Genomic DNA, 25,693 nt, shown 5'->3' with positions numbered 1-25,693 from the left:
TTTTTTTTTTCCAAATGAATTAATTCCAGATACGAGTTGACAGTTTTCACATGATAGCTTTGAAGGAACTTCGGTCTAGATCCTGTCCGCTGGGTCTGCCGAGGTCAGATGTTTTCGTTTTGCTTTCTCACATTAATTTTTCACAGTGAGGCAAGCACTTCCTCTTGCCTTTGTGTGTTTTGTACATTGTATCTCCCTTGGGCTTGAAGTTGAGCCATTCCATGTATTTAGAGAGAGTTTAACTTAGACAGGAGAATTCTTTCCCAAACAGCAGTTGTGTCTCTATTATGTCTTGTGTTTTCTTTGTATCTCAACCTGTTTGACTGTGGGCTGCAATAGAGTCTAGCATTTTGTCCTTTTTATAATTTATACAGCCCTGTTTTATTACTGGCTTACCTTTTTTAATTGTTTGCTTAGTGTAAATATTTTTATTGTTATATGTTTAGCCTTCATGGATAAGAATACACAGTGACTCTTTGCCTGCTTTCATGTCTGTCCTTTTCTTTCCCTCCACAGTCCAGTCTCACAAAATTTGCAGAGAGTCTGCAGGAGATGATCAACTATCACACGGTACGCTATGAAACCAGCTCTACAGTATTTCTTCCCCCCTGAGAAAACTAACAGTGTGAAACTGCTTAAATGGATTTTAAGACAACTGCTAAAGGTTTAAAATGGTAAAACATCACATTCAAAAAAATCTATTGTAGGATCACATGGTTCTTCTATAGTTCATACCCTCCGGGCTGTAGTTTATGTTAATGTGAAATACCAAAACATGACTACTATGAAAAAGTGGTTAGATTTAAAAGAAACTTTAGTCATGACTTAAATGTCAAAAAGTAAAGTCCATTGTACAAAAAGAAGAGTTTTTTTGTCTCAAAATCTGTTTCTTTTTTAGTGTTTATCAGTTAATGTCCTGGTCAATTCTCCTCGGTCCAGAAAACTAAAATCAAGTAGCATGGTCTTCCAATACATAGTGAATTATAAAAACAATAATAAAATATGAGATTAATTTACTTGTTTCTTTTCTCCTCTCTTATCCATTTCTAAACTGTCCAAGGAAAACAACAGGACATCTCTGACGTTGTGGCAGAGTTGTCCCTTTGATAGTCTCCTCACTTGTCAGTCTGTAATAGACATGACATTTAAAAATGAAGTCGCAACCATCCTCTGTCTTCTCATTACGATGGCCGTAAAAGCTGAAAGCAGGCGCAGGGCGAGCTGCAGGCTCTTCCACAGCACTAAACGTTCCCTGTGTCTCGCTTGTCGTGGCTTGTTTTGATCATAACTCCTTCCGAGAGTCTCGCCAGCATTGGCCAACGATGTTTATGACATATTTGTTCGAGTAAACATTTTAAGCCAGGAGCAGTGCTGCTGGGAGTTGGAACGCCGCTGTCGGACATTTGCCTGAGCTGCCTTTCACAGTGGGACGTGTCCAGATAAAAAAAGAAAAATGAAAAGGACTGTTGTAGACTTTCACAGGGAGCTTCGTGTCCGTTTCGATTTGAGTTGGACTCCATGTAAGAACTAGGAAGCATCACGCTGTGCAACGATGGCTCTACTCGGCGAACCGTTGGACGTCCATGCTTGACCTGTCTGCAGCCGTTGTGCACATGCTCACATGTAAAAAGGCGACTTTAATGCGAGTTAAGTGCATCGGTGTAGATACATGAGGAAATCTGGGTCTCTTATGGCAATTATGGAAATTACGTTTCTCATCTATGACTATGTCTCAATTCAACGAGTGAGTGGTAGTGATTCATGGCCTTGTGTCAGTGTCATCGTCCTTAATTCATTTCTCCGTCTATTCCTCTGAAAGCCTCCAGGAGCCACAGTGCAGCCCCGCGACTGTGACTCAACCGGGTAGATTCTAGTCACATCAGCTGACTGTCGGATAGGTTTTTACCACTCAGCGATCTTTCAGCACATGACCCACTCAAACACAGTGCTCAGCCTGTCTGTCACTGGTAGCTGCTTCTTCCAGCCACACTGCTCACATTGTGTTGTCTTGTCATGAAATCGCACCAAAGCCCTAGTCAGGGAGGGATGTTGTCTGGTCTTTTGCTTGGCAGCTCATTTTTAGGGACCATGTAGGTTAATGAGCGTGTGACTCACAGCTGAAAATAAATGAAACACGTCATTTCTCGTGTTTGTGTCTTTTTACGAGGGGAGTTTACAGAGTCAGCAATTTTAGATGCTTAACTGCTCCCTGCGATGTTAACACTAATCTCCACAAACAGGAGTGAAGACAGAGAACGCTGACTTGCAAACATCCTGTGGCCTGGAAAGTGAATACATTTATCAGATTTTGCTGCGTTCACACAGAAAGTGCCTTAAGATGTTTTATGCTTGAATTGCTTAACTAACTAGAGAGAAGCTTTTTTTTTCCCATACAGAAAGGATTCAATGCTGTCTCTCTGCTTCTTTCTTCACAGATATTATTTGATCAGGCCCAAAGATCAATCAAGACCCAGCTTCAAACATTTGTCAAAGAGTAAGCATTAATCGAATGAAATGAGTGAGACTGGTTATTTCTAAGCTTCTGAAGAATGACCTAAATTTACTGGTCTGTGTAGTCTCGCCACAGCACATTAACATTTTAGCGATTTAGCTCATGAACTTAAGATGAACACGGGAGGTGAACACACAATGATGTAGCTGCACTTTGTAGCCATGTAGGAGAGAAATGCAGCAGATGTACAGTAACACAGAAGCTCTGTCTCAAAAATTATGACTATGGAAAAGAAGAAGGGATGTCTCATTTAATCTGGATAGGGCGTGTAATGAAAGAAAATTGTAATATATCATCCTTTTTCCTTCACACGAGTCTCTGGAGCTCGTTTCGACTGCTTGTATAAGTACAGGAAGTGGTGGAGGCTTCTGGTTCATTTCATTATAAGGATTAAGAGTTTTCGCCCAGGGCACTCCAAGGCTAAGCACCCACATCAGCAGCACCCATCCCTTAGACGAAGCAGGGAAACATGTTCACTCAGTTATTCACCGGCTCCATGCACTGAAATTAGGCTTGATCTCACTGTGGCAAAAACTACAAGCAACTATTGTGGGACGAACGCTTCCATCTTACAGTTACAGTAAACTAAAGTGTTGTTTGTTTAGACCAACCTATATTTCCTATGAGTGTTGTTTTGCTTCAAACATAAAGAAAGGTTTGCTTTTGTCACCTCTCACCTTGCTGAGGATTTTGAAATCAGAGGGACATGTCTTATCTACTGTACCTGTGACCACAGAGGTTAACCCTTTATCAGTTAATCTCAACCTTATTCTCATATCTGGCTAAGTGTTGTTTGTAGCTGTATGTACAATCTATTATGTTAAAAAGCCTCTCTTCTTCCTCCTCCTCCTTCTGACAGCGACCTGCGCAAGTTTAAAGAAGCCAAGAAGCAATTTGACAAGGTGAGCGAGGAGAAGGAGGCAGCGCTGATCAAGAACGCCCAGGCACCCCGCAACAAGCAGCACGAGGTGGAGGAGGCCACCAACATCCTCACAGCCACACGAAAGTGCTTCCGTCACATCGTCCTCGACTACGTCCTGCAGGTACGATGTCACACATTTAAATAGTCATCAGTAGCAGGTCAGCTAATGTTGAAAACGTCAAATTAGATCAAATAAAAATGATAGAAATACAGTAACTTAAGTTTGAGTTCACAGTAGTCCAGTGTGGACCACACTGTGTTAAATAAAGTGATTTTCAATAGGACTATAAATACACACTTTGCTGACATGCAGCTTTTAAAATAGATGCTAAAAAGAAAACTGAGTTACAGACACAAGGAGGTGGGATAATTCTCTGCACCCTTGCCAACGCGGATTAAAAAAAACGGGGGAAAAGATGCTGATGTAGCACAGGGAAGAATGAGCCACAGCTGTGCTGGATTCTGTTACATATGAAGTGAAATGGCCAAGATCATCCACTCTTCTGCTAATTCATATGTTTGTAACTAAACCTTTTTACAGCAGTTCATTTTAATTTTCATGAATCAGCAGATATTTGAGTTTTATATTAATGACTCAAGGAGCAGTGTTTAACAGTCTTCTTTGAACTGAAACCACTGAAAATTGAGAAGACATTTTTTTTCTTTTCTTTTCTGGTAAATCTATTTAAAGGAAAACTTCACCGACTTTCAATGGAGGTTAACCAAAACCATCTCTGGTAGTATTTAAGAATGAAGGGACACTTGCGGAGAAATTATCATTTATTCCTCTGCAAAAAGCCTCTGAAACAGGCCAGAGGCCTTTTTGCCTTGGGCTCACAGACTACAACTAGTGCTTTAAATGATAATTTCTCTGCATAATACCCATACTAGCCAAGATCGTTTTGGGCAACCCCCACTGAAAATCGGTGAAGTTTTCTTTTAAGAACAAGCAGAAGGGTGAGGAGAACAGAAAATGTCTTTTTGATTCATTTATTAAAAATCATCTGGTGAAACCTTTGATCAAAACCTTAGGTTTCTGTTGTACTGTGACACAGTTGCCTGCATGTTTTTGCACTTTGACCTCTTACAGTGCGAAATGTTTATCGCTGAATACAGTTACAGCTGCGCTCTTGGCCACAGTGGCTCTGCTAAATGCTTGAAGCCCTCCGATTAAGCAGCTGTCAGGCCTGTTACTAGAGTTCACCCCACAGATACGGATGATACTGAATGGGTTCACTCCATAGTTAGACGAGGGTAGGACCTTAAAGGCAGGCTTCACAGTAGCTTTTGCAGTCTGCTCTAGTGGTTCACTGCATAATCAATCCCTCATATAATGAATTACTTAAGGTTTCATCTTGACTGTTGTGCTTATAGGAAATCTATGTGTGTAGCAGCTAGCGCAGCTGATTTAAATGGGTGCTCCAGGAAGTTTCACATTTCGGTGTCGCTGTCAGCACTTTGAAAACGCTGCTAACTTCTGCATTCGTGCTCGCGTCCAACCTCCGAGACGGACTTCAGCTTCATTTTTTTTGTTCTTTTTAGCTTGTTTTCGTGGGGTTTTTGCTTAATTATACAGTGCACAGTTTACAGTGACATGCAAGATGGTAGAGGGAGAGGAAAATATATGAGCGAGGGTTGTAAGCCAGACTTGCATTCATGACATTTTAAGAATGGCGCACGTCTCGCTGCCCTGCTGTGCCACGTAAAGCTGGATCATAACATGCTACAATTTAACCTCGGGGTTTGTTTCTTTTACTGTCTAGACTCACATAACACAGACGAGGAGAAGTGTGGCTGCTAAAGACAAATGGCATCCACAAATGTAACAAACCTGAAATATGCCCTGAGTGAATAGTGTCTAATGTAAAGAGTGTCCTCACAGTCCAGGAAGTGTAAAGTTACAGCAACTTACCAAGCAAATGCCACCCGAACGCTCATAAATCTCCCTTGTGGCTGTTGTGTTTGTTTACGCCATATTGCAGTTTGGCAGTTAAACATCTGTCGTTTAGAGGTGCTGCTCCAGTCAAAACTACTAATTGACTATAATCAAGGGAAGGAGAGGGCTTGTAAAAGTTGTAATGCCCAGCCACTGTGGCTAGAGACGGTAGAGTGAGCTTTCCTCTCCGAGTGGGAGATGCATCTGTGTATAAACACAAGTGTGGTTGGTGTTGCTAGGGACAAAGGTTCCAACATACAACCAAAAAAATGTCCCTGGTCACAAATGGGATTCTAACTTATTCTTTAATGGACCAAAGGGATTTGTCTCTATGTTCCAGAAGCAGGAAAAGGGGAATAAAGGGGGAACCGTGGTCACCTGATGATGATCCATAAAGTCTTTCAGAGGCTGTCCTGCTTTTCATATTCGTCAAAAGCATCTACTGTACCACACCCAGTCAGATACTAGGTGTCTGTGCCCGCACAGGCACAGTCAAGTCAGCTAACATCAGTCTGCATTTACAGTCCATCAAACTAGTTACACACACACACACACACACACACACACACACACACACACACACACACACACACACACACACACACTCTGAGACATTACTATCCTAATAGTCATGCTTCACATAAAGAGATATAGTACAGCTTTTGTGGGTCAAACATGAGTCACAGGGCTCCCCCTGGTGCCAGCACCAAGTACTGGGTGATTAGAGCAATAGTTTATTTAACTGCAGTATTATTCATACGATACTTTGTTTTAGCTTTCTTTGAATTTTTGACTCTTTTACCTTTTCTCTGTGTAGTTGTTTTTTAATTGTAAATCATTTCTCACTTCTGTTAACAGATCAATGTGCTACAATCTAAGAGAAGATCAGAAATCCTAAAATCGGCAAGTGACCCATACTTTATACTATATTACCACCAACAGATTTCCTGTTGAGTCTTTGAATAACTGTTCTTCTTTGTACAGATGCTGTCCTTCATGTATGCACACTTAACGTTCTTTCACCAAGGATATGACCTCTTCAGTGAGCTTCAGCCTCTTATGAAGCAGTTAGGAGGACAGGTACAGGCCACACACACACACACACACACACACACACACACACACACACACACACACACGAGTGTGTGAATGAGTGATTAAGATTTTGCAACATTTATTTTGTTTCCTTCTTTTTGTTACTTTTTGTGTAAATATTTAAACTTGTGTATATATAAATAAATATACACTTTGCTGGTCCTAAACAACCTTTGTGGTGTTGTTAAAACATAACACAAGCAAACGCACAGCTATTTTTAGTGGAGTATTTGGCCAAGTTTACAGTGCACACAGATTTGTCTTGGCTAAACAGCTTCTATTGTTTGCTTATTCAAACGTTTCATTTAGAGTCAGAGGAATTATTGCAGATGAGGCGACTGCACGTTTCTCTCCTGCCTTCGCCGCTTGCTTTTCCATGCGGGAGGCTGTGTCCTGTCGGTGTTTGTGTACTGATATCTTTTCATCAACACACGTTTAACGTCCGTGTGTGTGTGTGTGTGTTCATGTGCATCCTCTGATAACCAGAGGCTTCTTCCTCAGCCAGAGAATGAGTTTAGTGCGGTTATCAGTGAAGCCGTGTTTGTAGTGAGAAGGAATGAGGAAGAAGGCAGACAGAGGGCTGGCAAAGGGTTTTCCCATAGTCACGGTTCAGCCAGCTGCGTGTACGCGGCAAAAACCAGAGGTTGATAGTAACGTTGTGGAATATAAACTGGTGGATCTGATGCTGGTGATGTAGAAGGACTGAAGGACAGGTTGACCTTTCTAAAACTGGATGTATGACCGACAGAGGACTGAGTCCAGCCACAGAGCGAAGAGTGAAAGAGGAGCAGAGCAGTAGTGAGCATATCTGTGGAGAGAAGTGTAGCCTGTAAACATGGTTTTTTTTCTCATAGTTGAACCAAGAACAAATTCAAAAGAACAGAAACACTGTTTTAATGCACACTGAGGAGAAGAAGGATAATTTGCCAGATATGAGTCGGTACAGCGGACCTCTGAACTGGATTACAGACAAGAGTGTGGTTTCCAAAAATCATACAAGTTGGCACCATCTGATGTTGATGCTGTCAGGAAATTAACGAGTAAAAATTCAGAGTGCCGGGAACACACATAATAAGCGAAAGGTGACTGAAGCAGGATGGAAGAGCATCCACTCTTGTGAGTAGAGGGTGAGAGAAGAAGAAAGACTGAAGAACTAGAGCGTGGCTTAAAAGCTGGAGTCGCCCTGCTCTGTGTGGACTGTGAGCCTGTCGCCCTGAATTTGGAGCCGCGTTAAATTCAAGGGAGAGGAACCTCGGAGGCTGAGCTGTAAGGGAAACGGCGGCAAGAGGATTGTGGATTATTACTTTACTGCTTTTCATCATGAAGCTGAAGAAGGTGCAGACGCTGTGCAGAGAGATGTGGAAGAGCTGTCAGCAGGTCTGATCATTTCCCTTGATTTCCATAATCAGTGAGAAATCGATAGTAATACATAGCAACAAAGATTTATGAAGCTGTGGGAACTATGTGACTCAAACAGTTTCTTGTCCGGTTTTGTTCTATTTTTATATTATAATATTTCTAAATTTGTTTTTCGGTGCATAACCTTTAAAAAGGAGTTGGTGAGGGGAAAAAAAAGACGATAAGTAAAACAAAGGCATTTTTCAACACTGTGTGGTTCAAGACGAGATACTGAGCCGGTTTGTTTGCGGCGGCGTACGCAGAGCGTAACAGCGCTAGGCGACTAGTTAGTTAAACCGGTGTTACAGCATTGCAGTTAACCAACAACTCAATCACTCAAAGTCCGACGAGCCGAAGCGAGTTCACGTGATTCATGTGAAGTGCGCTACTTTTCCAACCCCTCAGCTGGAAACAAGCCGACGGCTTCCAAAAATACGACCTGTTCCGTCTGCTCATTCGATCTCTGTTTGACACATCAGCTTGGAATTACACATTGGTGCTTGTGCTCAATCAAAGGAACGCCTTGTGTTTTCCTTCCACGAGCCACGCGGTTGTCATCATACTGTACGTGTAGTTACATGACCTACTGTATGAGGACGTCCAAGTGAGTGGAGGAGAGGCTCCAGTGTGTCTGTGGCGTGTAGGTGCTGGGCTACTTGCTCTACTGTACCTGCCTTTGCAGATAAAAGTGGAGACATGTGGTGGACTGGCTTGGGCTAGCTGTAATGGTGGCGACAGGGGAAAACATTTCCCATCCGATGTTATCGGCCGGTTGCTTGGCCGTCCACCCATTTCCTCTTTAAACAAAACCGAGGACCTGGCTCCTTTTTTAAATGCTGTCTTCTCCCAAATTAGCAGGGTGTCATTGATATTTTGTTCCAGACGAATGCACATTGAATCTGAGCTTATAAAGTCGTGGCTGAGTGGGTTAATTGTGTGTTCAGTTTTGTTAAACTGTTAAAAACTGACAATAATGTAGCTATGTAAGTTTTAAAGCAATTACTGTTAAACAGGTTTACAGAGGTTGTAAATGATCATAGTTGAAACTAGTTTAACCTATTTTTAGTTTCTTGTCAAGCCTGTTATGAGCGAGTGAGCAGGGGTAGATAATGTTATTGACCGTTAAAGTCATGATACAGAACCTTTTTGTGTGCGTGGAGCCTCACGTGTTCATTTAGCTCACGGTGGTGACACACTTTCAAAAGGCGAAAAACACCGTTCGGCTGCCGAGAGGCAAACTGCCCGCGACCTCCTGCACTCCCCTGAAGTCCATTTTGAATCTCTTACTTGCTCAAAAGAGCTTTTGTTTTCTTCGTCACACGCGACGATCTCTCCCGGGGATGAGGAGAATCAATCATCCTCCCTCCAATTTCATACATGAAGAAGCATCCGTAGCACGGCCCATTTTGTTCAGATGGGAAAGTGTGTCTTGTTTAGTTGTGTCCCTTGGAAACGTATATTTGCTGTCACCACTGTTTTCCTTCAGATTGGACAGAGAGTTAAAAACACAGTCACACACAAGCAGTTTCATACCTTGGAACTTCTCTCTGTTCTCAGTCATTTAGGGATGTAAACCTTTACACGTCCAATTTTAATTGCTTTGAATTTGCTTTGGCCTCGATATAAATAATGTGCTTGAATGAAGCGTGTGTCACTAATCAGGCGCTCTGTCTCTTGCAGTTGGACCAGCTGGTGGTGGATGCTGCCAAGGAGAAGAGGGACATGGAGCAGAAGCACTCCACCATTCAGCAAAAGGTGCGGAAACACAGCACAGTATGGTCTCAGAGAAACCCGAACCCTCCTAAAGCCGCATTTGCATCACATGTTTACACAAGGCAGCATCAGTAGGTGAATCCAGTGTTGGAGGACAATAACGTAGAACTGTCGTACGTAGAACTCATTGCCGCTGCCCAGCAACCTACAAATCATAAACACGTGCCTACTCAGTGTGTGCTCAGCGTGGCTGAGAACGCATGACTGTATGTAATGAAGCTGCTGGAGTCACATCCTCCTGACTTTGGCCTCTAAGCCTTGCTTATTACAATTAAATTCAACCCAGTCCTCAGCTCAGATCATGGAGGTCTTATACCCTGCAGCCAGGTTTCCGTAGCCCTATAGCAACACTCCTCACTAAACGTTATATGTAACGAACCTGAATATCATTCATAAATTATTCTCCACCAGGGAATTGCCACAAGTTAAAGCTATTAGTTCTGACCACCTACATACTTTGGTCATTTGTAATGGAGGTATTACTCAGGTGTAAGGTGATCTGTAAGGATGAGCTCAGCACACACACCCATCCATTATTGACAGCTGACGGAAACCCACTTCCAAACAAACACGGTTGGGTTTCAGCGTGCTTCTCTGAGTCAGACTTGTTAGCGCCGTGTATCGCCTTCCACCAGACTCTGGCTGAATCCTCCAAACTGTCAAAACGTCAATTTTCCTCCGTCTGAGGGCTGCGTGAGCACGATGGATGCAGGACGTGGAGAGAGTAATGCACGTAGTGGTGGTAAATTACTCTCAGCCGTAATTGTACATCAAACCGATTCCACGACTCCAGACGGCATCTGCCAGCTGTTTCCCCAGCTGTTTGATGCTGGTGCCCAGCTACGTTTTCTCCGACGGTGTTCGTTTGAGACGCTTCTTTTTCTTTTTCCGTCCTTTCTGTCTTTGTTTGTGTTTGTCGTGTATCCACTTCTTTTGTCCTGCCCTCTCTCTCCCTCTGCCAGTCACGGTGCTGTACATGCGCCAGCTTCCGTTTGTCCTTGAACATCTACCCACCACCTCAATTTATCCAAATGCTATTTTTACGCTGTCTCTCTCTTGTGTGGCTGTTGGTCCACGGACACTGCTAACCAACTGTTATTTCATCTACTTCTTCTCTTCCTTCACTCTCCCCCTGCTCTCCTCAGGCCGCTCTGCAGGTAAGCTGTGAAACTCTTCCTTTTTTCTGTGTCATGCCTCATTGGTTTCATATAACTTTGCATATTTTCAGCTTGGAGATGGGTGGTCTAATTAATCACAACCATAAGCTGAGAACATGCTTCATATAATATACATCTATTTATCCTTGTCATAGCCCATTTAAATACATGACTCAAATAAACCTTGTTTTATACCTGAAAGACTGCTGAATGTTATGGAAGTCAAACATTAGGATATGTAGAGTATTTCAGGTTCTAAGCATTAAGGTCTTGACCACAGCATCTTCTCTATTGCTGTTTTATACTCATTCTCACATGAGGCCCTATGTTTTTAGCCAGAAGGAAACAATGGAACTCAAGAAGGTCTTATATAACTCGCTAATTGATTATATATTGTAGGCCTGTTTCCAAGGAAGATTTTTGTGTAAAACTGTCTAATTAGCATTGTTCTGATGAAATTCATCCCCGTTGTTGCTGAAGGAGGTCCTGAGGTTGTATTTGGTATGCTTCCTGTCTGCCTTCGTGCATTATTCAGTAGCACCACAGGACAAGACAATGTCACTGTAATCTTACAAGAAGACTGACGACTTATTAGTTTTATTCTGGAAGGAAACAAACCAAGCTTCGATTTTAAAGCAGTGGTGGCTGAGTTTCTATTCATGTACACAGCAGTAAATAAATGCAGTTTCCAGTCTTTTCCAAGTTCTTGAAAACACTTAGTCACAGACATTGAGCCAACCAACATCGTGAGGCAGAGAAAAGAGTGAGAGGAAAAGCTGAGCTCAGGTCTGTTCAACTGAAGTTTGCATAAACCTTTAATCGCAGTGCACCTCTGTACGACCCACCTAATTATTCTGACATAGCCCCACACACACGCACGGGAGCAGCGCTCGGTCTCTGTCTACTCGTCTATGAACACCTTTTGTCAGAGCAACAGGACAGTGTGTCATGCAGCCAATGAGATGCTACACAGCGACACTCGATAGCAAATGTTCAGCAGCCTCACGGCGAAGCATCTACGCACGCACGCACGCAGGCAGAGGCACAGGGTGGCGGTGGACTAATACACACATTATGAAGTTATAAAATTCAGCAACAATGAAGATATTCAGTCGCTTCCACTATGTTTGGTATCTGGTGAGTGAACCTGCGTGAATGAAGTCTGTGGCGTTTCGTTATAGGCTGTGTTTGTGTGTGTGCTTCTTTTGTGTGCACGCCAATTTTTCGTTTCAACGAACAAGTAATAAATGAAGTTTCTCTGTGTTGGTGCCACAAAATACATTTATTTTCTTTGTGTGTCGTTCTCTCACTGTATGAAACATTTTAGGAGGCAACAGAGCTCGACTCTTTACTAGACTGCCGCAGCTTTTCTGCTTGGAGGTCGACCTCCGTACGTAGAGTCACTGCACCTTATCTGTTCTGTTGTGTAACCCCACTTGCCTTTGTGTTTCATCTTCTCTCCTTTCCTGCACATTAGAGACTGAACTGTGACGTTTGAGGTGTTTTCTCATGTGGCAGCTTCATTGTTACCCAACGCTATACGTGCATAAGCCTTGTGCCTTGGTTATGTCGCATGCTGTACTTTGGTGCCAGTGTCGGTTCCTGTGGACTCAGTTTGCTGGCTGGATTGAGCGGTTTGTCGCTCTGCAGCCTACTGTTGATAATGAATGCACATATCTAGGTTATCGAATGAAATCATAGTTTCTAAGATATTCAAGAACGACGACGTCTTGCTTGTAGTTTGACCGCTACCTTATTTCAGTGTTTTCCAGGCTCAATTAGAAATTTTTCATTTTAATTAAACAATTTAAACAGGACAATCAGAGGTTTTCACACGGCCGCAACAACCAACAGTTGTGGTAATACTGTATAGTGTTTGTGTGTGAGAGTACACGTGTACTCAGGACCATGGTTCCCCTGCCTGTGCTGGATTTAAAAGCAAATATTCTTTCATGCATTGTATTTATTTGGATAACTGTTATGTGACCAAGTTAATTTTGTCCAGTGTATGTGGGAAAACTGTCTTACATGCCTGGACTGATGCAGGAGCTTTGTACAAATATTTTCCTCCACTGGTGCCCCCGAAAATAACCTTGCTTGTCCCAGTGAATGGCATGCAGGAAAAATGTATCTGGTTCTGTACTAGAAGTGATTCACCACGATACCAGAGGGCAGAGGGGGTTAACTCTATCCAAAGCACATGCAGTACGACCATATGCTAAACTCAAACCTTTTGGATAATAATCAGGAAACGACACGTTGATTTTTGATGTATATTTCTTATGTGCATGTTTAGCATGGATGCTTTCCAGGATGTAAACAGGAAGTGGTGGTCACCATTTCCTGAATGACTTACTGTAATGATTCATTTCTGCTCAGCCCTCCATATTTTTATTTGTAGTATATTTGTAGCCAGTATTTTCGTTATAATTCAAAAGTTTTTTATTTTTACGTTGAATCCATTATGTCCAAAGGTTTGCAGTATATAAAAGGTGGTTCCCTTTGATTTGAAAAATTAATACTAATATTGCTTCCTAACTTCCTAAAAAAATGTCCTATTAATTTAGCTCTTAGGAACAGAGGAGACAGTAACAGAACTAGAGCACAAAATTGGTTACTTGAAACGACGACATTCTGTAAATTGACTCCACAAGAGGACACGCGTTTATGCATGCGCCATGGTGTTCAGTGTCACTTGAAGCTAAAGGTAGGAGGGCGTTGAGGAGGCTCAGGTAGTTAAAGCTGGACGCCACAGGTGCAGCCATATGACGACACACTGAGTTACATCAGTAGTAACATTACTCCTTACTCCCAATAAGAACCTGTTATATAAACAAGCACAGTCTCTGTCTCCTGCATTTCTAATGGAGGCCATCTAGAACATGCTCTGTCATATGGGTATTGGTCCACACTGGTGACTTTGTGGGGGGTGCCGTCAACTATGACGCCAGTGCTGAAAGAACGGAAGTAAGATCATGTGGAAAATGTTCTTTTAACACTCGCACCATTTTTTTGTGTAGGATTTCTCGAATGACGACACCAAGCTGGAGTACAATGTGGATGCAGACAATGGCATCGCCATGGAGGGGTATCTGTTTAAGAGGGCCAGCAATGCATTCAAGACCTGGAACAGGTACAGTACTATTAGTTTATGAAGTTTATGAAGTTTAAATATTTCTCTCTTATAGCTCATACTCAGTTGCTCTTGGATCGGCTCCCTATTTACTTTATTTCCATCTGTCACCCACGATAAAAAGTTTTACGAAGGAGCTATTTTAGGAGCATCTTCCGTGTGACTTTGTTTTTCTTTACTGAACTCGTGATTTCCTTTCAGGCGTTGGTTCTCCATCCAAAACAATCAGCTAGTTTACCAGAAGAAATTCAAGGTATGTCAAATGACTGCATGCACACTAGCCACAATCAAGTATGCATGTGTTTGACTTCCAGCGCAAATATCCCCCTACAGAGTAATACAGCGTGTGTGTCTGTGTGAGAGACTTTGTGTTTAACCAAACCTCCTCTTCCCGCAGGATAACCCGACAGTCGTGGTGGAAGACTTACGGCTATGTACAGTCAAACACTGTGAAGACATAGAGCGTCGCTTCTGTTTCGAAGTGGTGTCGCCCACCAAGTAGGTTCATCAGTGTAATGAGCAGGAGCGGAGTGAGGGTGGGGTAGCGGTGTGCCCACCTCCTTCAGCCGACAGCAGTGGTGTGATGCAGCTCTGTCCCAACAGGAGCTGCATGATGCAGGCGGACTCTGAGAAGCTGCGACAGGCCTGGATCAAAGCGGTGCAGAACAGCATCGCCACCGCCTTCCGTGACAAGGGAGATGACGGCGAGGTACGAGCCAGTCACAGTCAGCCTGATGAGATGGTAGCACATCAATAGTACCTACATGCATGAGACTCATTAACACTTCTACAATGAGGAAGTTTAGAGAACAATTTTGACCTTGCAGGTAAACAGGTTGTATTTAGCTCTTGTTCCGCGAAAGTCTGACTCGAATTAGGTCATATGATTATTGCTACTTTAGCCCATTGCTTTGTGTGATAGCTGACCGTGTTACTTTCCATCTGTCAGAAGTTAGACAGGAAGTCCTCCACGTCAACGGGGAGCCTGGACTCTGGTGGGGAGACGAAGGAGAGGTCTCTTAAAGGAGAGAGTGCCCTGCAGAAGGTCCTGGCCATCCCGGGCAACGCCAGCTGCTGTGACTGTGGCCAGCCGGACCCCCGCTGGGCCAGCATCAACCTGGGCATCACCCTCTGCATCCAGTGCTCTGGTATTCATAGGTAATGCACTGGGAGCGCTGCACATGGAAAAGGCTTAGCAGGAGGAAGGAAGGCAATAAATGAAGAATCAGCGTGTTATCATTTTGGTCTTTTGGGATTTTGTAAATGTAAGCACTCGAAGTTTATGAACATGGCGTTCTTGGGAAAGCGTCACAATCTTTAATTACTTTCTAGGGTAAAATACTTCAACGTTATTAGGGTCAGATTCTGTTGACGTTGAAGTGTCCAGGGCAGGTCCACGGTTTGCTTGTTTAACTCACTTGCTATAGTTGTAGATCTGTTATCAACACAGGATTTTGTAAATCCTCCTCCATCTAGTGGCCAAAACCTACATTATTCCCATTTAGGAGGAAGTGATGTGAACTAACACTGTTTAAATGGGTCCTTCTCTCTGCAGGAGCCTGGGGGTACATTTCTCTAAGGTTCGGTCTCTCACCTTGGACACATGGGAGCCAGAATTACTTAAGGTGAGTGAGGAAGGTGACGAATGTACATAAACTATGCCGCTCAGGCTGGAGATCTAACCGTACACACGCGCATTGGTTTTCACCTTCTCAGCTGATGTGTGAACTGGGGAACAGAGTGATCAACCAGATCTATGAAGCCCGCCGGGAGGAGCTAGGAGCCCGAAAGCCTCAGCCAGGAGATCCAAGGTGCAGTCTCATCAGAAAGCACGAGGCTTCTTTACCTGGAGGTTCTACAGGAAAATAACTGTCAAACATGTCGTCTTCTTCAGACAAGAGGTGGAGGCGTACATCAAAGCCAAGTACGTCCATCGCCGCTTTGTGCGCAGGCCGTCGGACGAGGAGCTTCAGAACAAAGTGGTTACTCTGAGCAAACAGGAGAAGAGGCTCAGCAGCAGCTCCGAGCACCTGCCCCCAAAAGCGCCGCCGCCCACCCCGAAACTGCGACCTGGTTCTAACGTCTCCGGACAGTCAGGTCAGTGAAAGACAAGTCCAGCACATTTGGAGTAATAATTAGAGCTGACGGGGTCAAACCTTCAACAGTCTTCAAATCAAACTCATGACCTAAGCCTGGATCTAGTTGGGCCCAGTCGGCCCAGTCGGGCCCAGTCGGGCCCGGTGGCACTGCGTCCGGAGAGCGCAGTCTGTGACATCTGTGGCTGCGGCCGCTTTTCTGTTTTCAGCTCTGTGTGATATTTTGCGCTGCCGTGAAGACGCGTCCACCCATCTGCATAACGTATGTGGCCTGTGAACAGCACATGTCTGAGCCCTCTGCCTCCCATTGCTTCTGTCTCTTCCAGTGTTAGTGGAGCCGTAGTCTAACTCTGTGCTTCCGCCCCGCTTTCCTCTTTGTCCCTCACGTTTTCTTTTTGCTCTCCTCTCCTGGCTGGTTCGTGCCCCGGGACTAACCCCCCCCTCTGCTCTCACCGCCTACCCCGATACCCTCCACCCTCCTTCTTACCACCTAATTTACACCCTTCGCCCTCCTTTACCAAATCATCCCTTGCATAGCTGTTGCCAGCGGCTTGGAGGCCCGGCGCGACTCTCTCTTCTGTGCTGACGAGCTTGACTCGCTCTTCTCCTACTTTGACACCTCCTCCAAGCTCAGGAGCAGTAAGTACTATAAGCTTAGTGTTTTGCTTGCCTCTCCTCTCCCCCTGCCAATGTGTATTTACTGCTGTGGACTAACAACCATTCATCCACTCTTTTTGTTCCTCTCTCATCCAGACCTTCCCAATAGACAATCCTGTCACATTAACACCATTGCAGATCATATTTTATTTTTCCGGGGCCGGTGAATGTACCTCTGACATATGGGTTTGGCAACTTTTGAAATCCACATTTATATCTGTCTCATTTTCTTTTGGTATTTAGGGCGTGATATCTACTCTTTCTGTTGATGTCGGCTGGGGCACGTGTGTGTACACTTAAGAGTACAAAATATTAGGATCACCTGCTGTCAGGTCTATTATTATGAAAACCCTTTTCCGAGGGGATGATTGAAGAACAGTTTTGCTTCACCCAGCAGCAACGTGTTCCTTTTATTTTATACATGCGCTTAGTGATATCTGTGTGTTGCATAGTGAGTGACTTAGACATTTTGTCGCCCAGTAAAAAGCGCAGACAGCGGCATCCAGAACAGCGCTGATGGGAGCAGGGAGATGCTGGCCACCACCCCCTCCAATAACAGCCTGGCAGATGCAGGTAAGACACGGACACGCGCGCCACCCCCTGGCTGTGAAGCAACGGCACTGGGCGTCGCTGAGCACTGGGTTCCTCCCCCCTCAGACGCCGCTGAGTCTCCACCCATGCCTGCCACCCTGCCGCCCCCGTCGCCCTGCAAGGAGGTGGTGTTCTACGAGCCCAAAGAGTACAGCTCGGGTCTGCAGCTCTACTGGGCGTCGTGTGCCCGAAGCCTGCCGGACATGGCCGAGGCGCTCGCCCACGGGGCCGAGGTCAACTGGGTCAACACGGAGGAGGAGAAGAGGACGCCGCTCATCATGGCCGTGCACGGGGCGAGTTACCGTTTGTTTGTAACCAACAAATTCTGCAGAGGGTCAAGAGGCTGTTGATCTACAGATTTATTAAGAACAAGCTAAAGCTAAAGCATCGAGATGAAGAGCCAAGCACTTTGCTTCTATTGTGCTATTTATATGTATTTTATTTAATTTCAGGGTTCACTGGTCACCTGTGAGTTTCTGCTTCAAAACGCAGCTAACGTGAACCAGCAGGACGCTCAGGGCCGAGGCCCCCTCCACCACGCCACCATGCTGGGACACACAGGGTTGGTTTCCGGGCTTCTCCACCACCTCAGAACAGGGATTGAATGGGATGCAATACAAATTATGTTTTATTCTCTGTCTTTTTCAGGCAAGTGTGTTTATTCTTAAAAAGAGGAGCGAATCAAAATGCTCTGGACATTGATGAGAAAACACCTTTGACCATAGCGGTGGAGGCGGCCAACGCAGACATCGTCACCCTGTGAGTGACTACACTGCTATTTATCATCTTCACCTGGACACAATTATTTCTGTCTCTGGCATCAGGGCTTCATACGCTTTACATGTTTGTTCCTGCTTCTTCTCTCGTTCCCCAGGCTGCGACTGGCCAAGATGAACGAGGAGATGCGCGAGGCGGAGGGCCCCTACAGCCAGTCAGGTCAATATAACACCAACAGCCCCACCGAGATGCAGTACAGGAAGTGCATGCAGGAGTTCATTAGCCTGCAGCTGGATGAAAGTGATTAGCAACCCAGGAGCAGCTTGTAAACCACGGCAGATGTTTTAGAGTTGGGCTCAGTTCACAGCAGGAAGCCTTAAATACAGAGACTATTAATTCCTAGTGCTTTGAGTTTTTTTTAATGAATTGACCTGTTATTGTAATGAGCCCAAATCTATCATCTGCTCCAGGTCAGGTACTAGACTGATGTCGTATGACAGGGTTAGAGCCATCAGCTCTGGACACGACTCAAACGTTTTGACCCAAAGTAGAACATTTGCGTTCTTTAATTAGCAGCTGTTGTAAGTAGAATTTGATCCCCTCTGTTTTGGAGGTTCTCTGTGATTTATAGCAGCTAATGAAAATATTTATTGGGCTTGGAAGCTTTTCATTATTTTATTATTATTGCATCTCTACTAGGAGTGACCATATGCAAAGAAATATTAAACAACCCAATAACTGCCACTTCAGTGACACTCGGACCTCAAGTGATAGCAGTTTTTATTCTTGGCAATAATTGTGACCTTTGAATGACATGTTTTATCATCTGATCACTCTGGAAAGGACTAATGTTTATTATTAATCCGCCAAGTTGTATTCTGCAAAAAAAAGCCTGTGGTGTACGCGTTCCCATTGAAAGTCTTGTTTGTCAGAAAAGAATCTATTTTAGAGCAGTTTGTTTTTCTTTAGCTGATTCTATGCAGCATAGAAATGTAGATATTGTAATGATAATGATATGCTAACATTTGTTCAGAGTCTAATAGAATAAGCAGAGTTTCACCAGGTGTTCCCAAACTGTTGTTTTAATTTCAATGTTTCCCTTTTGACTGTAATGTATTTATGACTGTGCTTGGTTATTAGTCAATGTAATAGCTCATTGCTCATTGCCAGTAATGACGGCAAACCCAAAATTGAAAGATTTTGTCCTCTCAGATGTCAGTGGATTACATATTTAACAACCGTGCTTAAATGATACATCATCAAACAACAAGTGCAACAGAAGAAAATCCACATGTACAGATTTATGTAACCACTACTCCTGTCGTATATTTATATCAGTCATTTCCTAAAAGTTTACTGTATATACTCAGAACATCATGCTTATGCAGGTTTACTGATGACGTCACTTTGATCCTACATCTGTCGCCTCCAAAGCTTTGAGGGACGTGTGCTGACAGGACGTTAAGTGGTGCTGACCCGTGAAGCAGGATCTTGCTTCTGTAGTGTGGAGTGGTGTAGAGTTGAACCTAAGAGGCTTCTGCCACGTTTCTAGATTGTAGAGTGTTTGTGTGTGTTGACCGCACAAGGGAGGGCTTCACTCAGAACTGTCATCCTTTAGCGATGAAAGATGGATATGCTGCTGTAGGTCGTCTGACTGATGTTAGCTTGAATGCTGCTTTTTTATTAAAAGGTTAATTTTGCTCTTAGGAAAATGTCAGGAATGTTTAGTTTGGATCCATGATGGGAGTGGACTGTCTGTTTTTAGGATGTGCAGTGGTCATTGGTGAACATCAGGGTTTTAGTCATGGAGTTCACAGGGGCGTCTTCATCAACACCTTTAATCAGCCCATTAACAATAAGACTGATGGGGGATATTCAGGGTTATTGAATGTGAATGAGAGCTAATCTCATCAATCAGCTCTTTTTTTTTTTAATTACAGTTCCCTCAGCTCAAGTAATTTCCTGACTGTGTGTGTGGACGTGCAGAGCAGCGGCTCTCACGAGGCGTAGCCATTTTGAAATGATATATATTTTATAAAGATATAATTGCTCATCAACATCTTGCTGACATGTGCTTCCAGCAGTGTCCAGTAGTAGTCGGGTTGAGGAGCACTGCCCTTCTGAAACACACTCCCATCAACTTCTCGCTCTGTAACTTCACTCTCCATGTTCTGTATTTTACTTTACTTGTCTCTCTCTCTCTCCTCCCCAGAGTTTGTGCCTTTCTTCTCTTTGTTTTCTTTTCTTTGGGGCGCTGAGGCCAACACAACTGTATTTTGTACATAAACTCCTGCACTTTATTCACAATACAGTTGTTGATGAAAGCTCCTGTGGGCTGGTCCCTTCTTTCTGGGTCGATCTCTAGTTGCTCTGGCTGTTGTTTCTTGCTCTCTTCTTTCCCGTCTCTTCTCTCCCCCCGCCTTGTTCTGTTTCATATTTCGAGCCTCGCTGACAATCTCACAGGTATGTTTTCTTTGTTTGTTTTTACTCTTACTCTGCATGATCCTTTCACTCCTGGTGATTTCTGCTGCTCCTCCCGTGCATGATGTGGCACCCTAAGTTACTTCTATAGAATCTAGGATGAACAGAGGAAGAAACAGATGAGCTGTAGAGATGAACATGAATTATTTTCATTATTACAACCTATTATTTCATTTAAAATCACACTATATGTGCAGTATTGTACATTGTGGTGCTCGTTGTGTTGTGTTTGAGCTCCTATCCCACAGATGTTGGTTATTGTGATCCCCACAGGGGATCCATTGTCTTATGAACCATCATCTCAGCTTAGAACAGCTTCTGTGTGGGTGAAGACTGTTTGCTCTCTGTGGGGTGGGAAGCAACAGCAGCTGCTCCTTGTCTTCGCGGCTCACCTCTTGTGTCCTCGTCCTTGCAGGAGATGAAACTTACCAGGACATTTTCCAGGACTTCACCCACATGGCCTCCAACGATCCGGACAAGCTGAACCGCTACCAGCAGCACGACCCTCAGCGGCCTTGACGCAGCGACCACGCTCAGAGACGCTTCTGCGCGGCCTGAGATGGACAGAACTCAGCCTCTACCGCGATGGACGTGGGTGATTTCATCTTTCTCCAGCGTCACTAGGAAACGTCGGGCTACCGGCCGGTTGGTGCTTCTGAAATGTGTTCGTGAAATTTAAAGTCCTGCAGCCGTGTTAAAACGGCAAGAGAAAGGATTTTAGCTGCGCTGCGCAGCAGGACATAAAAGATTAAGGTACAGTGTTAAAGACTATTAAGAGGATTTCTAATCATAATCATTTGAATGTAGAGCTGCCAACAGGCTGAGTTTAACCTTTACTGTCACACGTCCTGACATAAGACCATTTCTTTTAAATACATAAAGGAGAAGGGGAGAGTTGCATCAGCGAAGTGTTGGACAGGCTGTTAAATACTCTGCTTCAGTCTTTAAGTGCTTCCTCCTTTTGAGTGGGGCTCTCTTCCTATCAATGCCTTGCTTCAGTGAGCTCTGTGCAGCGAGTCCATGGCAACATGCTTTTACTTATTTGCACAAATCCTGTTGTCTTAAATCACCACTGATGTTTACCAGTTTGATGGTAAGACGTTGACATGTTAAACAATGTGCATTGATTGTTGAAGGAAATGTGTTATTGATGCATCTAATGTTAAAAGTTATTTTGATTGTTTAAATGCTTGTTATCTTTAGGATGATTTACATGTTGTCACGTCGTTATTTAGCCTTTTTAGATTTCAACATGCTTAAAGTAATAATTTACATATAACTGCTGTAGTTTCCTGGAAATAATTGTATAATTTGTCAATTTGAGGGAGTATTGCAGCAGTAAAGAGCTGCCGAGTGTTTGCAGCTCGTAATGTTTCATTACTCGCAAACATTACGAATGAAGAGAACGAAAAATGAATTTTATTAAATGCCAACACGTCTCCATTAGACGCCGTTTCCTGTGAGCCCTTCAGATTAAAAGTAACTCATTTAATAGACTGAGGCAGGAGGTAATGATCTACTGTAAGACAACGAACAGTAGTGATGAATTTCATGGTGCATCATAATCAATTATCATGTAATAGCTAATCGTCTCTTAGTTATACAGTCCTTTCTAGGAAATGTTCGAAAAACCACTTGCATAATTTATTATGAAATTGTAGATTTAAAACTTAAAGCTTTCACATTCACTTTGGAAAATCTGTGACATTGACCGAGTAAGTTGTTAAACAATAATTGTGTTTTTTTTGAATGAATGAACAGTTTGGACTTTGAACTTTTTCCAGCCCTGAACTGAACTGTGCAGTTTTCTGTGTCATCCTCTGCTCAGTTCTGACATCGACAGTGATGCGTTCAGTTTCAGCTTGGAGCTTTGGCCAATGCAACGTGGGATACAAGTCTTGTACATTTTGTACAGATGCTTTTCAATTATACAGCGACGTATAAAGTTAGTGGTACTTGAATGAATAAATAAGCTTTTGTATATGCTCTTGTTTTGTACTCTTGAGTCATTTTAGCCCATGATCTGTGGCCTGTCTATGTTAAAATACATTTACTGTGTATTCTGCCTATTTGGGTCCAAGTGTCTTTGTGTATCCATCCATCTACCAACTTGAAAAGTAATATCATGAAAGTACACGTAAAGACACGTAAAAACATGTGAGTTGAGGAGCGTTGGCTCTTTTATGATTGTTTTTTAATTGATCCTTTAGGGAATGTTTTTGTTTACTGGTTTTCAAATTCTCTCGCAAAGAATAAATACATTTAACATTTGAACAATTTAAGCAAAGATGCAAAGTTTGAATAATGTAATTTATAATAACTTCACTTTATAACCTACAACAGCTATATAACGTTATTTCTCCTGTGCATCTTGAAAATTAAAGTAAATATGTGTTTTCTATTCAAAATTCCATTCTCTGCCCCACAGTTTTTCCCCCTGGTGCTGTTTTAACTGTGCTGCTCCAGCAGAGGGCGCCGTTCGTGTGCTGAGGTTGAGAGGGAGAATCCTTTCAAGTCTAAGTTGACTTGAATGTGGTTCAAGCTTCATCTTGAACTGAGATATAACTGGTGTTTTGTTTCTGTTTTAAGTGTTTACTATTTATCATGTAAAACTAAAAGTTTAGAATAACTTGCGTTGCTCGTTGCACTAGGTTACAGGGAAATGATGTATATTAGAAATATAAAGAGATTTTATCCATCATGTATCTGACACATGGATGTTCACGAAAGTCATAATTCACCCCTCTGCATCTCAGATCTTTCACTCAGGCTCATTCCACAGTTAATAATTGCGGCGTATTTATTTCTGCAGCCCTTCGAATGAGAGGCACGCAGGCCTGTGGTGCCCACCACTTCACATGACTTATAGGCGCCCGTGTGCGTGTACATTGGGCCCGTGTGTGTTTAGTCTGCTGCGAGCGATCTCATAGCGCTTCCCATAAGTCACCGCGGCGCTGCTGAGCGTACAGCGCGGTCCCACCGACTTCCTCTTCTTCAGGCTCACAGTGAGGAATTTAGAGGAGGAGGAGTTTGAAAGGTTAGTGGAAAAGTGAAAATGATGTTTTAAAAGGTTTTATCTGCGCTGATCTTAAGCTGAGAGTCAGACAGCTGTTTAGTCACTTATAGTCACATTTAGTCATGTAGTTATCTCTGCTGGTCAGTTCCTTGTAACCGCTCTGATGGTGAACGGAGAAGTTTGGTGATTCATGATTTATTGTTTACATGAAACGGTCATGATTCACAGAATTTCCCCTATTCACACTCACTGTCTATGTGCAGTAAGAGATGTTCCCAGAGCTCCAACGTGAGGTCAGAGGTCATGTGACGTGCTCCGGCCCGCGGGCTCCACCTGGGCCTTTTCCAGGAAGTCCGTGGTCTGGGCGCCTGTGGAGAAGCGAAGGGCCGCCGCTGGAGACGCTCACTCCCTCCATAAAATCACCACGTGAACAAACGAGCCGAGGGCCAGGCTCCATTAACGCTGCTCGGACGATCAGAGACCAAGCTGAAGTCCAGCAGTCACAGAGTCCAGCGGTGACTGAGGTCTTATTTCCTTCACGTAAATAAGGAGCGCCAGGCGGATGAGGTCACCCCAGAGACGTCCAACGCAAATCCTACGAGGAATGTTCCCGAATTAATCATCAGCTTCTGATTTGCTTCACTTCAACGTGACGCCGGGGCCGAGGGGAGAGAGTTGGTCGTCAACGCGGGAGCGCGTCCAAGCCACAAGGCGTGCGTCAGGACGTGTTCTGCTCGGGCCCCGTGGACCCGGCGGCTTCGTTCCGCCTCATCGCTGCTGTTTACCTCACGATCACAAACGGCCCGACTGGTGACTGAACATGGAAGATGTGATCAGCAGGGACGGCTCAGCTTTCACATGTTGCTGCGAATCCAAACAGTGCTGTTGATGAATGGACTCCCACCAACGGTGGCCGCTCTAACGCACCCTGTCTCTCTCCAGATTCTAGCAGGGCGGCGGCTGCTGCTCCACCTGGTCTGGTGAGCAGCCGTTCTACAGAGGGAACCTCCTGTGGAACAGCTGCATGCAGCGGGAGGACTGCTGAGGAACAGTGACACGGCGAGAATCTAAAGGTCACACAACCTTTACAGTTGGTGCTGGTTCGAGTCGGGGACGCGTGAGCTGCTGCCAAGAACACGGGCACCGACACACACCTCGAATCCCAGAACACTCACCTGCTCAACAAATTCAGCGATTGGGCCACACGTAAAAGTAAATATTCAGAGTCCGAAGAACTTGTGGCCATATGTCAAAATTATGGTGATGAGTGAAAAAACGCTGACAGATGCACATAATGGCAGTTACTAACAAAATGAGTCTCCAGTTCTTCCTAATTATTAGTTTGTTTTCAGGATCTAAACAATAAAATATTAAACATCATGTAATATGCGTCGACAATAAAATACATAATAACCGTCATATCTTTGAACTTAAAAGTATTTGAACGCGAGGCACTCAAAGGTCAGAGCCTCGTGTTTAGAAGCGGAGAGCAGCTGATTAAACTCCAAAGAGCAGCTGGAAACGTGGTGAGAAGACAAATGACCGTCTGTCCATTAAACATTCTGTTCGCAACACAGTGATCGGTGGCAAGAGGTTTTCTTTAGCGTAAAAAACAGATATTTTGTCAAATAACATAAAAAACTACGTTGGAAGCAGGATTGTGAGCCTCTATAACTGCATTTCATTGCGCTGTTAGACTGAACCATTTAAAAAAAAGCAGTACTGAGCTCGTGCGCTCTTTAACGTTTCAGCCTGTGGCACGTGGCCGCACGCGCACACCTGTGCTCCCCTTCTCCGCCAGAGCCGGAAGAGGCTGCGGCCAAAGCCCGCAGCGCGTCGCATCCAGTGACGACGGAGGCGCGAGCCCCGTCCAGCTCCACCACGGGCCGCGGGCGCATCACTCGCTGGTCCTCGAGTCCAGCCAGAACCTGGGACGCGAGCGCTGCGGGCCGAACCCGCTGGCAGCGCCGCGCCGCGCCGCGCTTCCCCCGCCGTCCTTTCACCATCCAGCATCCGCAGACGATGACAACATGCTCGTCCTTCGCCAGTTCGGTGACAGACTGGCAGGTTCCGCGCAGAACCCGACCGAACCCACCCAGGCATCCGTTACCTTGTTTGGTGCTTTGCGCTTTTGGACCTGCAGCCTTTTTGTTCGCACTTCCTAGAATGAAAAGCTGAAGGGTTAGAGTCGTATAAGGCCCGCAAAACC

At 44.2% G+C, this 25,693-nt stretch overlaps 1 protein-coding gene across 4 annotated transcripts in view; it reads left to right on the top strand.

Annotated features, from left to right (window-relative positions):
• Positions 1 to 22,535, top strand: part of LOC114853510 (arf-GAP with coiled-coil, ANK repeat and PH domain-containing protein 2-like) — a 33,028-nt gene extending 10,493 nt beyond the window's left edge. Inside the window, exons 4-26 of one of the 4 annotated variants that reach the window (XR_008694353.1) lie at positions 517 to 570; positions 2,436 to 2,494; positions 3,372 to 3,555; positions 6,229 to 6,273; positions 6,355 to 6,450; positions 9,544 to 9,618; positions 10,782 to 10,793; positions 12,121 to 12,183; positions 13,814 to 13,926; positions 14,128 to 14,179; positions 14,324 to 14,424; positions 14,530 to 14,635; positions 14,876 to 15,084; positions 15,482 to 15,551; positions 15,643 to 15,737; positions 15,821 to 16,023; positions 16,560 to 16,661; positions 17,160 to 17,252; positions 17,337 to 17,563; positions 17,723 to 17,832; positions 17,919 to 18,029; positions 18,145 to 20,450; positions 20,884 to 22,535. Coding sequence is in view for 3 of the 4 variants with exons in the window: in XM_029146950.3 (XP_029002783.1) it covers positions 517 to 570; positions 2,436 to 2,494; positions 3,372 to 3,555; positions 6,229 to 6,273; positions 6,355 to 6,450; positions 9,544 to 9,618; positions 10,782 to 10,793; positions 12,121 to 12,183; positions 13,814 to 13,926; positions 14,128 to 14,179; positions 14,324 to 14,424; positions 14,530 to 14,635; positions 14,876 to 15,084; positions 15,482 to 15,551; positions 15,643 to 15,737; positions 15,821 to 16,023; positions 16,560 to 16,661; positions 17,160 to 17,252; positions 17,337 to 17,563; positions 17,723 to 17,832; positions 17,919 to 18,029; positions 18,145 to 18,206; positions 20,884 to 20,987 (2,346 nt within the window). In the remaining variant the exon portion in view is untranslated. The remainder of the gene's footprint in view (positions 1 to 516; positions 571 to 2,435; positions 2,495 to 3,371; positions 3,556 to 6,228; positions 6,274 to 6,354; positions 6,451 to 9,543; positions 9,619 to 10,781; positions 10,794 to 12,120; positions 12,184 to 13,813; positions 13,927 to 14,127; positions 14,180 to 14,323; positions 14,425 to 14,529; positions 14,636 to 14,875; positions 15,085 to 15,481; positions 15,552 to 15,642; positions 15,738 to 15,820; positions 16,024 to 16,559; positions 16,662 to 17,159; positions 17,253 to 17,336; positions 17,564 to 17,722; positions 17,833 to 17,918; positions 18,030 to 18,144; positions 20,451 to 20,883) is intronic. The other 3 variants (XM_029146950.3, XM_029146953.3, XM_029146952.3) reach the window with 3 other exon arrangements.
• The last annotated feature ends 3,158 nt before the right edge of the window (positions 22,536 to 25,693 follow it).

Source organism: Betta splendens, chromosome 4, assembly GCF_900634795.4.
Source record: "Betta splendens chromosome 4, fBetSpl5.4, whole genome shotgun sequence".
Taxonomy (NCBI): Eukaryota; Metazoa; Chordata; class Actinopteri; order Anabantiformes; family Osphronemidae; genus Betta; species Betta splendens.
Note: the sequence above shows the minus strand (reverse complement) of the source record. Positions and strands in the feature narration are given on the sequence as shown.